Consider the following 15,223-nt stretch of genomic DNA (forward strand, 5'->3'; position numbering starts at 1 on the left):
AACAGCATCTGTGACCTTACAAATAACTGTCTAATCAGTCTGCTACCCTGTCATTCATCAAGTGTAACAAGAGTTGAACTCTTTCTCTGTCACGCCCTGACCTTAGTTTTCTATATTTTCTGTATTATTTTGGTCAGGTCAGGGTGTGACGAGGGTGGGTATGTGTGTTTTTTGTCTTGTCTAGGGTTTTTGTTTATCTATGGGGATTTCGTATGTCTAGGTAATGTAGGTTTATGGTGGCCTGAATTGGTTCCCAATCAGAGGCAGCTGTTTATCGTTGTCTCTGATTGGGGATCCTATTTAGGTTGCCATTTTCCATTTAGTTTTTGTGGGTAGTTGTCTATGGTGAGTTGCAAGTCAGCACTCGTTCTATTTAGCTTCACATTCGTTTTTGTTCAGTGTTCTTCCGTTATTAAAAGAAGAATGTATTCATATCACGCTGCGTCTTGGTCTCCTCAATACGACGAACGTGACATTCTCTAAATACTTACCTCGTTCCCTGCATTACTGGCCGCATTATGAAGGACAGCAGGATTATAAAAATAAAAAAAATGTAACCTTTATTTAACTAGGCAAGTCAGTTAAGAACAAATTCTTATTTACAATGACGGCCTACCAAAAGGCAAAAGGCCTCCTGTGGGGACGGCGGCCTGGGATTTAAAAAATTAATACAATATAAATACAGGACAAAACACACATCACAACAAGAGAGACACAATACTACATAAAGAGAGACCTAAGACAACAACATAACAGCAAAACATGCCAACACTGTTAACACAGTAAATGGATCAGCTGTACTGTTTATGACACTAGAGCCGTCACCATTACAATCTCTCAAGCACACATACTTTATCTACTGTAAACTGTACATGATTAATGGTCATTCAACAGCTTTTCAGCTCTCCTCCAACTCAAACAAGCACCTCAAATCAGACCATCGATGATGTTGATGAATTTTGCTATCGTTTTTTTTGTTGCTCCTTTTCCCCCCTCACACACGTCTCTAAATTAGCAGAAACGTTCACATGACTGCCACTGTTGATGTGTCTAATGTGCCTGTGAACGGATCGGTTTACTTTCCCACCAAAAACTGTCTCTCTGTGCCTCATTGCCTCACTGGCCAACAATGTGATATGCAGGAGCTGTGATGGAGCTGCATCTGTTTAGGCCACTCAGGAATAATAGGAGGGGGAGAGATCAAATTGTACTTGTCACATGCGCTGAATACAACAGGTGTAGACTTTACCGTGAAATGCTTGCTTAAGAGCCCTTCCCAACGATGCAGAGTTTTAAAAAATCATTTAAATTTAAAGTATGCATTAAGGTGTCTGTAATAGAATAAACATGGCAAAAAATTATGCAGACATTAATACATGCATTTCTATAGATTCCAAAATGTTTTTTACAACGGTGGGGTAGTGCCAAGATGGAGGCTTCAACACAGCGCCCCATACAGTCATCTAGTATATACATAAACCATTGGTCTCAACTCAATCAAACTTTAACATTTTAAACAAGGACCCAATACTTCCAATTATTTTCTGTGATTGAAACTCCAAGGCCAGCTGAGCCTGTCCTGACCTGTCTGTTAGAGAAGCATGATTGAAAAAGACAGCCGCTGCCGCTGAGAGACAAGAGAGAGTTATTCATCGGGAATTCAACATAGCAGACTCCTGAGAAGCAGCAACTCCACCCTTGCAGATGGTCTTGTCAGTGGTACGACTATATCCATACAGTGATGTACCCTTTGGAAGTGGAGATCATTTAGCCTGGTCCCAGATCTGTTTCTGCTGTCTTGCCAACTCCTGGCATGATCAATGGCAAGACAGCACAAACAGATCTGGGACCAGTCTAGGTATCATTTTGGGGGTAAATGATGAATGATGCTTCGGGTGAATGGATAAGGGTTACTTTGTAAGATGATATGGGAAGTAGAGTGGATTTCAATGCAGCAGGTCAGGTTTGATCAGACCATCTGTCACCAGAGGAAAGGCAGATGTAATACATGACTGTGCCTACAGCTTTTGAACTGCCAGAACCAAATATTTCCCGTTTTATTTCATCAATTCATCACTGCTGCCAAAATTATGCATGGCAGCATGCAATTTAATTTAATGTATTTTTTTACTCCATCTGAGGGGGAATATTTCTACCTTCTACAGAGTAAAATGTATTAACTTCTATATGAAAGTGTTTTTCCCCCCTTATCATGCAACTCAGAACTAAGTATCAATTGTACAAAACGCCACTGACTTATAAAGAAAGCAAATCTTTGCTATTCTTCCATAACAACTCTGGACCAAGCACAGAAACATAGGATTTAGCGTCTGCCTGAGGACATGCCAATAGGAGTTCACTTGTGCAATAAACTCTTAACATGACAGCACTGTGCAGTATCTGCTCTTTGTCGTCAATTGGCAGTTCCCAGTTAACGCTCTGCTCAATCTCCCTTTAAATGGCCCTATGTAAATCTTTCCTGAGATCAAGCTGCAGCCTGATAGGGTCAAACAAGGGTCAGGCTTTGATCATTGACCAATCAGGAGCACCATAAAGTCAGTTGCCATCTAAGAAGTCTGATAACCATCAGGTCTCCCTATAAAAGAGCCATTTTAATAGGAACAAATTCTATCCAAATAAATCCTGTTTTCTTTCTTTCGATTGGCTCTGGGGTCACAGTCATTTGGAGTCACGGTAATGGCACCAGTCATTCATGAGTTAACCCCTTCTTTGCCTTCTACTACCCATGCACTGATAGCTTGGCTTGGGGAGGAGCTGCACAGTGGAGCAGAGGTAACTCAATTTTGTGAAATGGATGTCATTTTTGAATCAGTGTGTGATCATTAATGACTCCATATATTTATCCTAAAAGGTCCCTTACGAGCAATAAAGAGATGGACCAGCAATGAAATGTATGAGTCTTCTCTAAGACAAATGAACTTGAATTGAGATGCTCATTTGAGGAGTATGATAAACAGAGGAGATCTTATCATTATCTGCCCAAGATTTCCATCATGGCTGATGCATTTCTCTTTAATTGACTAAAGAGCAACAGCTGAGACATCATGAGGAGTTATATTAACGTGGTATCACAAATCAACAATTCACTTACCTTGATTTAAGTGTTAGTACAAAGGCTCAATAGTATAGGCAGATACAATTGGATAATAATAGACATTGAATTTATGTCTGTGCCCAGTGGGAAGCAACTTTATCAAGGAGGAAACTGTTGATTTCATGTGAAAGAAAGCAAAGTCTTACAATCTGAGTACAGCTGCACACTGGCCTAAAAAGGCTCTCATGTGTAAAGTGCAACCACAAATACAAAGATGGATGAAATGAGTCAGATACTTAGCTTTTCAGGAGAGCAGTAGGTTTGTGTTTCAGCATAGTATGACTAATGAGCTGTATGATCATCAGCAAATACAAAGTTCTGTGATCTGCTTGGGCTTTTCTCAAACATTCATTGCATTCTATGCGCCTGTTAGATTTGGCAGCAATAGTGATGGGTTCCCTACCAGACTACCACTGTTCAGCCAAACCTAATGACTGAAACTAAATGACTATCTAATGATCTGTTATGAAGGAATATTCAAATTGCTAAGGGCATTTTCAATATCGCAGGCATTAGCCCTCTCATTTTGTTGGAGCAATCAAAACAAATATTGTCCATTCGAAAAGACAGGTGCAGTCAATTATGGGAAGAGAAGAGATTTTGGTCACAGCTGTGAGTGAGAGCATTTTCTCAGTCTGTGATCTCCGGCCGCATTGCGACACAGTCAAACTGATATTTACATCTGAATCCTCTGAATGAAGCGACTGTATTCCTCCCATCTCTCGGCATCAAATAAAGTACAACATACAGAGTACAGTGATGCTTAGCTGACTGCACATGCAGAAACTAGAAAGTACTCAATTATTTGTAGGCCCAAGGAGAGTAACACTGCTTTCTGAATGGATTATGAGTATTAAAACATTCTGAAAGGAGGTAACTGACTGACTGATAGAAGAGATGAGAAGATACGGTAACAGGTGGATCCCAATGTTTTATGTTTTATGATACTGCCTCCCTGTTGTTGATACATAAGTCATGTGGATTTGCACTAAAACTCAACTATTTGACCAAAGCTCCCCCTGGGGGCAAATGTGCTCACTTACAACCAAGAAAAATGATATGAACATAAAGATGGACAGAAGTAATTTATTTTTGAGTAGAATATTGTGCAGGTGTGCATAACGGATGTTTAATGTTTTTAAATTCTTGTGATATCAGGGGAGAACTAGTGTTTCATTAATTACCAAAATAACCAACAAACCAGCACAGTACAAAGAATCACACCCTTCTGTATTTTCTAGTTGCAATGCAAACTATTTGCCAAGCTTCATCTGAAGATCTACACTGATGTTGGAAAAGATACACAGGATACTATCTGTGTAGCTACTACAACTACAATATAGAGCAGGGAGTTTGTCGATGCTGTACCTTGGCCATATGACAGGAAGATAACAACCACCAGAGGACACTGTTGTACAGCAAAGTGACCTTCCTCACCATCTCCTACTGTCACATACCGTAATGAACACACACCCTGCCAGGGATCATATAAATCAGAGTGTGTGGCTCAATAAAGACACAGTCATGGTCTCATGGATGACTGAAGTCAGGGATCTTTAAACTAATGGTATAGTGTGTTTCATCGACATTGCAATAACATTTAGTAGGATAGGCGTGGTATGGTGTTCAGCAGATATGACTCTGGTATGCAGTGGTGTCATGCGTTAAACATTTTATGTAAAAAGGAAACCATTTTTGAATATTTCACCAAGAATAAGAGGTAGGATTAAAGGTAATATATATGCTAAACTATGTATACACGTTTATATTATAGCATATATCATGCTCATAGATTCGATGGATAAAGTCACTATTACAATGAACAGGAGAGAGGTTAAAATAATAGCCGCAATGTGAGACACATTATACAGAAAAACATATAGGTTACAAATAAGTCCACCAATGTGGTATTACTAGTAAGCGAAGCGAGCTTAAAAGACTACCTCAAACTTCCTTGTTCTTCTATCCCAGTAAAATTTCTGCCTGGCACGTGTGTCTACATAAGATCGAAAAGAAAACTAAAGAAAACAGGCACGATGTGCCTTTCAACACTGCCAAAAACCCAAAGCGTGTCAAATAATGTTGGAGATTCAAGCTCTGGGGATTTCGTAACTTTCAGTGAGAACATATGTTTTCGATGTAAATGAGGACATGAAGACTGGTGGGGTTCCTGCTGATTTTAAACAAGTCTTTCTTTTATTTACTCGATTAAAACTCGATGCTGTGTGCCAACAACAAATACCTGTGGGCACCATCCATCTGGAGAGCCCCTTCCATGCCTTGCATCAATGCTATGGCCTAGTTGTGCCCAAAACCGGAGCAACTAACTATATGGATGGTCAAAAGTTATTTATTTTTCAACTTACTGCTTGCTCACTTGGGGAAATAGCTGTCAGGGGTGAAATAACATAAAAGTCACCTTTGGAAATGACAGAATTAACATTACAATTTTTTATATATATATATATTTAAATGTAAAAATGGAGACATACTATTCTATATCCTCTCTCCCTTGTTGATTTATTCTCTCCTCTCAAGGAAGTTATTCCATGCTGGGGCACAGACATGCATTTTCTTCCCCAAATGTTCCAGCTTTCTGCATAGTGAAAATCGTACAATTTTCAAGATCCTTGCTTCCCTACTCAATGTCCCGCCCCAGTAAAGGAGCTTCATCGATTTACTTGTTCTACTCTCCGGTGAAGAAGAAGCTTCTGTATAGTGGTGGGGGATGGGGAGGAGTTCACCCCAGCAACCACAGGCCTCGCTCTGGATATGTGAGAGAAGACAGATTGGCCTGAAAGCCTGCTTCCTGGGGGCTACATTTTACTGACATAGAAGTCTGACAGCTAAAAGCTGGAACCTTCTCAGTTGCCCCAGCGACCCGGGCCTAACAGCCTATAAATGTGAGGTTATGGTGGATCCATAAGTATTTCCTTTCACCCCAACACTGAGTCTGTGTCCTAATGGGCCATGGTCAAAAGTAGTGCACTAAATAGGGAATAGGGTGTCATTTGTGACGCACACCTGATTCTCTGCAATACAAAATCAATCTCCTTTGTTGCACTCGGTTTCTGATTAAACAAGGCACAATTTTACAAATTCCTTCTAAAGAGAGGGAGGCGTGGAAAAGTGCAGTCACTGTGACGTGTGGCCTGCAGAGGCATGTACTCTATGTACTGTAGATAGTCAAACTGTTCCCTGGCTCACGTCACATCACAGAGACCCCCCACAGTTTGACAAAAGAGGACACTCAGAGCCTTCGTCCCAAATGGCACCCTATTCCCTATACAATGCTCTACTTTTGACTAGGGACCATAGAGCGAACTATGTAGGGAATAGGGTGCCATTGGGGACACAACAAGCATATCTCTCCAGAAATAGCTGGCCAATTCAATAGGACAGGGCCTCTTAAGGAACAATCCAATTCAAATAACTGCCACCTCGCATAAGATAGAGAGAATACCGAGATTTTAAGCCTACTCATTCATCATACTGTAGCAAACATTTACAGAGTGTAAATGTTAATATGACATCTTTATAACTACATGTAAACCTTAACATAGTTCACATTGTTTCATTGATGGACTGAAACACACACACACACACACACGCACACGTTGATTATGTTTGAATGAGGGACAACTTCTTTTTCGGTCCTTTATGTTAGTTGGGCAATCAGAACCCATTGGCTTGCATAATGCAGTTCAACCTTTACGTTGTATAATGCACAGTTATTTGCCTTTCTGCAAAAGTTAAACACGGGTTCTGCTTCAGTGAAGCCATGGTCAAGGTTAGCTAGGCTACACTAACCAGCTTGGTCTGTCCATGACTATTGTGTAGGGGCTTGTCCACCCATCTGCGTCAGATCTTTGCATGGGAGCTTTGAGTTTTGTGATGTACATACCCATATAGAAATATAATTATGCATCACAAAACCATGTCAATCATATTGTGTGTACCCATTAGTGTTCCGGTCAAATTGCTGTGGTCTAAGGGTCATTGTCCCTTCTGGTAATCCTATTTCTATGCATACACTTTCCCCTGGTGTGTATAATATGCATAGAGTGTGATATACCACTAGATAGCTTCTGAGTATGTTTAAGGGGGCAAGCCAAGCCTTAATGGTTCAGAACACCACCCTCTTAACCACAGTTCCAGACCAGAACTACTGTGTATAGCCTCGTCAAACCAAATTATTCCCCTTTTATCATCTCCACTTCACCCAGCTATTACGTAAGCATTCAATCTAATCAAAGCTGTCACTGAAACGTTCACGAGAGTAGAGGGAGAGAGAAAAACTGTGGAAACACGATACAGATCAGTTGATGTGGATCCCAGGCACTTCATGGAAACATCGACAGAGAAAATCTATCTAAACATTTGCCCTTGGTTGGATGGGAGACTTTCATGATAAACAAACCTAGAACGTAAGTGCCTGTTGGGGAAACATTTAGCTAATCTCCATGCTGGATAACAGGCGCAGAGATGACGATGATGATGGTCTTGGGTGAAGCTGGAGATGTGGGGAGTTGGCGGTAGTCAACTTGATTTGACAATTGTGTTTAGTATGTGTACTTTTAGAAAAGATAATTCATGAATGAAATAATCGTCTGACTTGTCATATTGGGCACTTCAAAGGAGGTACCTAAAAGACCATGTGACAATGACCCTGTTCGTTAACAGTTTTGACTATAGATTTTAAGAGCAAATCCTTTTATCGCCATTGGATTATACTTCATGGTCATTTAGTGCCATTATGTAAAAAACTGTTTGGGATTATACAAGCAAGCAAAGAACAATCGGTTCCAAGGGTCTGTTCTGATTTTAATTATGGTAGGTCTACAGATTTCATCCATTTTCCTTATTGCCATCGGAAGTGAACCATTTGTCTTCAGGGCACAGTGGGGAACTTGGCAAGGCGCTTCGGCAGATTTCTTTTTTCACACTGAGCCATAAGAATAGAATTTTGAGTAGTTGGTGTTTTGGTTTCAAATGAATATGCAAACTTAAACTCCTTCTCACAGTGGGCCAGAAAGATGTGTGTGTGTGTGTGTGTGTGTGTGTGTGTGAGACTGCGTTTGTTTGCGTTTGTGTGCATGCACGTGTTTGTTACAGCTATCGTTTTATAAGAGATCACTTGAGAACATGAGTGATGAGCCTGCGAGACTCACACCCTAGGGTGAGTTTCTTTGGATTATTCAGTAAATATATTGGTCTAGTCACAGTGTTCGTGCAACGCTCACCCATGTATGGGTAGTATAGTAGTATAATATTAGATTGGGCTTTAGACTCCAGAGTAGGCCATAAACATCAGAATGTACCACTCCTTTGGAGACAGCAAATCTGTACCAAAATATTTGGCTCTCATTGGTTGGTGGTTGTATGCATTTGGTTTTGTAACTTCAACAAGGGACCAATGCTAAGACCAGGGTCATGTTAAGTATGCTGAAACTGGGAGGGACGACCTGGACTGAAGAGCGTCTGCTAAATAAATGACCTGTAAGCCACCAAATTTCTATTTCCGTTGCAAAACTTTTTAGAACTGTTTCAGATGCATGTCCTAATGAACACAGACCAGATTTGCATGTTCTAATGAAAATATTCCTTGATAACACTACTATTTTACATTTACATGTTTTGGCAAAGCAGGCCCTGCACAGAATACCATTGTTCTCCGGTCAACAGGTGCTCCCCTCCTTGACTCACCATATGGCTTTGGTTAAAGATGGCGTCATCAGGATCAGGGCATGGACACCTGCAGACAGTGTTTTCTCTCTTTACACCTGTGTTAATTTATGGTATAGCCTCTCGTTTGATCAACACAGAGAGACAAAGGCCAAACAAAGCTCTCAGGTACAGAGGTGATGACTGTGTTTGATGTTGCAGCTCTGGGCGATTGTTTAAAGAAGATGGATTACCTATGTTCCATTCATGAACACATTCTGGCCCTTCTTAAATGGGAACATGCTGGCTATATGGCTCTGAGTTATAAACGATTTAGCCAATGAAACGCTCAAATCAAAAGAAATGACTGGGCCTTAGCCTCAATGACCTCACTGTTACGGTCTGGAGAAAATGTGTTTGCATTCATGTTAAATGTTGATGACACTTGAGCTAACGCTGAGAAATAGAATGCATTGTTATGTAGTTCTAGTGTATTGTACAGTTGTCATAAACAGGCGTGAGCACCTTATAAAGTCTTATCATCTCACAACGATTCAAACTATTAACAACCATTTTGTGTCATTGAGGCAATCTCTTACAAAGAGAAACATAACGAATAATTACGCTTATAAGATATAAAAGCACGTACATCAATTTATTTATTTTTTGCCTAGTTTGATAATAATTGAACAACAAATGGTATACACTTATCAACTTTTGGTAATTTTATTGGTTTTGGAAATTATCAACACCAGCAAATGTAAAACCTTGTGATGGAGTCCAGTTATAACACACTGACAGAGTTACAAAGAGTCACATTCAAAGCATTAATATGTACAATTCTACACTCAAAAAGCCTTCACTGGTGTAAACTGAATTGGGATTGTAATGTCAAATCAGACATGTAATTAAGTGATAAATTGTATTTTCTTAATCCCAAATCCCTCCCCTCTGACCTTCTCCTCCAATGTGATTTGAGAAGGAGGCAAGGAGATAAGACAAGAGGAATTGAGGAAAGACAATTGAGAAAGAGCTGAGGTGTTGACAAAAGGGAAGTTAGGGAGAAATGGCGAAACTTCAATGGAATAGCAGCTAGCAGCCATTGCGTGCAGAACCCTTCTGACGAGAAACCAAATAAATGCCAAACAATACCACTTCTGTAAGTTAATTAATCACTGATAACTTATTTTTATCATGGGGTAAACAAATTATTGTGTCTATAATGGCACCATACAGAGTACATAAGATAATTTGACAAACCTTTTTTTTTGTTCAGTACTCAAACAACTTGCAACAAAAGCCACGTAACAAACTTTCACAGATTTGCAATGTGTTCCATGTGAAAACGGCACTCACAATTTTGTCAAATGAGTTATGTGTTGAACATGAACATTTCATGAGACGTGATACATTTGAGGACAGGACAACTGTCTTGCAAAACGCAAGCTACCCCTAATTTTCATCACAAAGGATTCAACAGGGATAGAGGTAACAGCTAGGAACGTGTTCAGGAGGGAATAAACATTACACAACATTCAGCACAACATCAGAACACACCTTGTCACTGGGGTTTGCTACTACTTTGTGACACGATGTACAAAAGGCATGTCCACAGACTACATAGTAAAGACAGACGAGACCTCTTCCAGCCATGTTTAAGGCAATTTAAAAGCATTTCCTACAGGTATTAATTATCTTCGGTACCACTGGTATCCCTGCCATTCTTTTTGAGCAATACACATTTTCACAGAAAGCATCATTACAATCGAACAAACAAGTTAGACACAATCAAATAAATCAATCACGTTAACAAGAATACAGAAATAAAGAATGACTGCAATATTATGTTCTTTTAAGACAAAGATGAGAGTGCAACGGATTGTGTAGGACACATTGGACCTCTGACATCAGACGTACGCTACTATGCTGACTGCATGAGCTTTACCTGGCGTCAGACCTACTGTACACATATAAAGGCAATAATAAGCATCAGTAAGAGTGAGGAATGTCAAACACGGTGAACATCTTGTGTCACGGAATGCCAATGTTGAGAAGTCTTTGTGCCAGTTTCACAGACATAAGTCACACATAGTTAGGCGATTGCACACCAGCATGACCCAAAAATATTTGGGTCATCTCAGATTGTTCTGCCAATTCTCACATAAAAACTTAATTGGGAGGAAGGATGTTTCACATGCTTTTTTGAGAAAATCCTGATGAAAATTGCCATTTTAGGCCCTTTTACGACCTACCTTTACATGCCTCCTGTAAGACCCTATGATCTGTGAACAGTACGTGGTACAGACATCTTGGTGTCATTATCCTCCTTATAGTGTGCTCTGAAATATGGAGTATGTCTAGATTTAAAAAATAATAATAATAATCACATTAATTGATTGAACATTAACAACATTATTATAAATATCTCAAAAGTACCATTTTTTATTTAGCTTAGACATATTGTTTGGAACAACATGCTCTTAAAACACATCACATTTCCAGAGAGGGCTCTCTGCTACTTTCAAAGAAATTATAAATGATATACATCGAAATGTACATTATAGGTCATTAACCAAATCACACCCTCAGAAAATGTTTTCCCCATTCACTGTGTTGGTGATGCTCTTAAAATGTATCATAACTTTAAAAAGTAGCAGAGACCACTGAAAATTGGATGTACTTGTATAGTATATTACTTAAAACCACCATTTCAGGCCCGTGGGAAAAGTGGCCATCAAGAGCTTCAAAGTGCAGTGGCCTTCATCATACAAGTTCAAAACGTGTGAGTGACCACTTTAACAGAAACGTATCAGTGGACCATATCAGTACGAGCCAGGCCTCAGGAGGGTCCCAGGAGTGAGGGAGTACAGTATTATTGCAACACAGCACATGTGCTGCTTGGTGTAGAGCCAAGGGGATCAAAAGAAATAGGGGCATATAACAGAGAACACAAAGGCAAGTCATCCCGAAAGGGCAAAGCACGACACAGTAAGCCTAAAGTGGGGAAAAATCTAACTGGACTTCTCCAAACCACTAGCGATTCTAGTAAACTTCTAGCTCCAACAGGATACAGAAAGACCACGAGGGATAACGATGGTGTGAAGTCCATCTGAAATGAGTTTGGTACAAAGCTGGAGGTTTTAGGAAGCAGGAAAAGGGTGGATTTGGGAAGTTTGGTGTGTTGGGCTTTTGGAGATCAGAGAGGTATTCTGATCAAACAGAAAACAGGTGTTGGGTAATCAAAGCTGCTCCGGATGTGTGGCTGATGTTTGAGACCCACAGACGTCATGGCCTAAATCGGAGACAGACCCGGATGACCTCGGGTCCAAAGTTTCAGCGGTGAAGGTGGCGACACATGAATAATGGAATTTATCCAGATACGCTAGGCTGGACTTTCATCGGGGGCTATTCACTGACACAGTTGATTAAACGTGTGTGTGTGCGTGCGTGTACCCGAGTATCTCTCCCACGGCTTTTATGGTGGTAGTTTCTCTGCGTTTTTGGACAGACTTTGCAGCAGGGTTTTCTGAAAGTCCTCCTCAGATGTTTCAGGGACGAGAAACTCGAGGAGAAGGTCCCAGATACAGTAGACCAGGTGTCTGTACAGTGTAAGAGTCACAGGTTAAAAGGTCAGGGGTCTTCCAGAAATCTGCTGTCCAACATTTCCTCTCTTCAAAAGTATACATAATTTCATTCTGGCAGGTGTACATTTTAAGTTTGTTTAAAAAAATTTAAACTTGGGTCTACAATGGGTCAAATCACAACCTGATATTTCTGCAATTGTGTTGCAATTTCCCCCATTTACATCAAAGCATGATTTAGACAAAAGCATATAGGCCAAGAGGACCAAAACCTCCTACAAGGTTCAACGAGCCAAATTACATCAGCAATGAAATCCTTACAATTGAGACAACTTTGATTCTAACAGCATGTTTCAAACACTACAGGGACTTAGTTGAGTCGTAAATATATTATACTGTACCTTACGCACACACACCTTATTTGAACATTTCAATAAGAAGATTAATTGTGAGACATGCTGCTATAATCAAAACTAACTAGAACAAAGGGCTGGCAATGTATAAATATTCAGCTTTATCCACTGGAAACGTGTCTGGAAAGAGGTATATAATATCAAACACGCTATAAAACTTGGCTGATGCCCACTGATTCACAACCAGCTCATCACTTGGCTTTAGAACCCTTTATCAATACCTCATGTCATGTTCCTTCATAATCTATTGCAAGACCATGATGTCAGGCTCTTTAAATCATGGCCAGACAGACAGGCAAGTGGTGTAGTGTACGTTACTTTGTTGTGTGTGTGTGTGTGTGTGTGTGTGTGTGTGTGTGTGTGTGGTCACCTGTTTATGTAAGGGTCCTGCAGAGATTCCAGTGCAGTCTGCCAGCTTAGTTGGTATTTGTCTGAGCCCAGCATATCTGAGAGAAGATCTGTAAACACAGAAGAGTACAAATATAGGACCGTGAGGCCGCACAGGACTCCACAGGGAAAAACTAAAAACCATAGCTAGTTGGATATAGTGAGACCCTGAAATGGCTTCTTAGAAAGATCAATAGTTAGTTGAAATGATTTAATTTACATTAAATGCCATTGTATTGCACATAAGCAATATCTACGACTGTAATACTGATGAATTGTATGTTTGCAGAGCTCGATAGGAATGAGTGTGTATGGGAGTTTTTCCTGATCATGTGCTGTACTGGACTCCAGACCAAAGTTATAACCTAGTTCCTTTTTCATGGTCAGGTCACAAGGTCAGGATAAACTCCTGGGTCATGTTTATTAGTAAAAATAAAAAATGAAAAAATGTCTACAAATAATAATTGGAACGGAAAAAGAAAAATGAGCGTTTGCCATTGAACAAGTCCATAATCCCCCGGTTTCAGTACATTTCCTTCCATTTGGTGCCTAATGAACACCAGCCTGCCTCTTCATTATTAGTGATCCCTTACCTGGCAGTAGTCTCATGAGGCAGTGCAGAGACTGCTGCTTGGTGTCCTCCTTCTGTTGGTGGCTGCGCTCTGGGCGGGGCTGAGCTGGTAGGCTGCCCCCCGGCCACACAGCCTCCTGGAGCACCCGCAGGTAGATCACCCAGTACTGGGTACAGGTCAGGTTAGCCACGCTAACGTCAAGCCACCTGCAAGTGACAGACAACACACACATCAGGGATGTGATCAGGACAACATATTGTAGATAGAAAATCAGTAAAGATACAGTGTATTCGGAAAGTATTCAGACCCGTTGACTTTTTCCACATCCTGTTATTTTACAGCCTTATTCTAAAATTGATTAAAACAAAATATTCTCCATCAATCTACATACAGTACCCCATAATAACAAAGCAAAAACTTTTTTTTAAACATTTTCGCAAATGTATAATTTTTTAAAACTGAAATATCACATTTACATAAGTATTCAGACCAATATATCAAGCTCTGTCAGATTGGATGGGGAGCGTCGCTGCACAGCTATTTCCGGGTTTAAGTCTGTGCTCAGGAACCCAGTCGGAGGTCCTGAGTGCTCTGGAGCAGGTTTTCATCAAGGACTGATCAGTTCATCTTTCCCTCGACCCTGACTAGTCTCCCAGTCCCTGCCGCTGTAAAACATCCCCACAGCATGATGCTGCCACCACACTTCACCGTAGGGATTCTCCCATCTCCACAGAGGAACTCTAGAGCTCTGTCAGTGACCATCGGGTTCTTCTTCACCAAGGCCCTTCTCCCCCAATTGCTCAGTTTGGCCGGGCGGCCAGCTCTAGGAAGAGTCTTGGTGGTTCCAAACTTCTTCCATTTAAGAATGATGGAGGCCAATGTGTCCTTGGGGACCTTCTATGCTGCAGACATTTTTTGGTACCCTTCTCCAGATCTGTGCCCCAACACAATCCTGTCTCGGAGCTCTACAGACAATTCCTTCGATCTCATGGCTTGGTTTTTGCGCTGACATGCAATGTCAACTGTGGGACCTTATATAGACAGGTGTGTGCCTTTCAATTTCAAATCAATTGAATTTACCACAGGTGGACTCCAATGAAGTTGTAGAAACATCTCAAGGATGATCAATGGAAACAGGATGCACCTGAGCTACATTGAGTCCCATAGCAAAGGGTCAGAATACTTACGTAAATAAGTATTTTTATGTACAAAAATATCTAAAAACCTGTTTTCTCTTTGTCATTATGGGGTATTGTGTGTAGATTGATCAGGGGGGAAAACAAGGCTGTAACGTAACAAAATGTGGAAAAAATCAAAGGGGCCTGAATATTTTCTGAAAGCACTGTAGAGCTGTAAAGATAGGAGGTCAGTGTGGGAGTAGGGTAAATGTTCATGAATAGAGGATGATGGCAGAGAAGCAGAAATTCCTGATGAATCAGGGAATATCACATCAGTAAAATTATCAGGACAACATAGAAAGTTTCACTGAGT

At 40.5% G+C, this 15,223-nt stretch overlaps 1 protein-coding gene across 2 annotated transcripts in view; it reads right to left on the reverse strand.

Moving 5' to 3' along the window:
* Positions 1 to 9,481: 9,481 nt before the first annotated feature.
* snx19b (sorting nexin 19b) overlaps positions 9,482 to 15,223 on the reverse strand; it is a 32,269-nt gene continuing 26,527 nt past the window's right edge. The window contains exons 10-12 of one of the 2 annotated variants that reach the window (XM_071358911.1): positions 13,754 to 13,938; positions 13,144 to 13,231; positions 9,482 to 11,118 (exon numbers count right to left, since the gene is read on the reverse strand). In XM_071358911.1, the coding sequence (XP_071215012.1) occupies positions 11,055 to 11,118; positions 13,144 to 13,231; positions 13,754 to 13,938 (337 nt within the window). In that variant the 3' untranslated portion in view covers positions 9,482 to 11,054. Of the gene's footprint in view, positions 12,379 to 13,143; positions 13,232 to 13,753; positions 13,939 to 15,223 lie in introns of both variants that reach the window. The other variant, XM_071358910.1, reaches the window with a different exon arrangement.

Source organism: Salvelinus alpinus, chromosome 22 (assembly GCF_045679555.1).
Source record: "Salvelinus alpinus chromosome 22, SLU_Salpinus.1, whole genome shotgun sequence".
Lineage (NCBI taxonomy): Eukaryota > Metazoa > Chordata > Actinopteri > Salmoniformes > Salmonidae > Salvelinus > Salvelinus alpinus.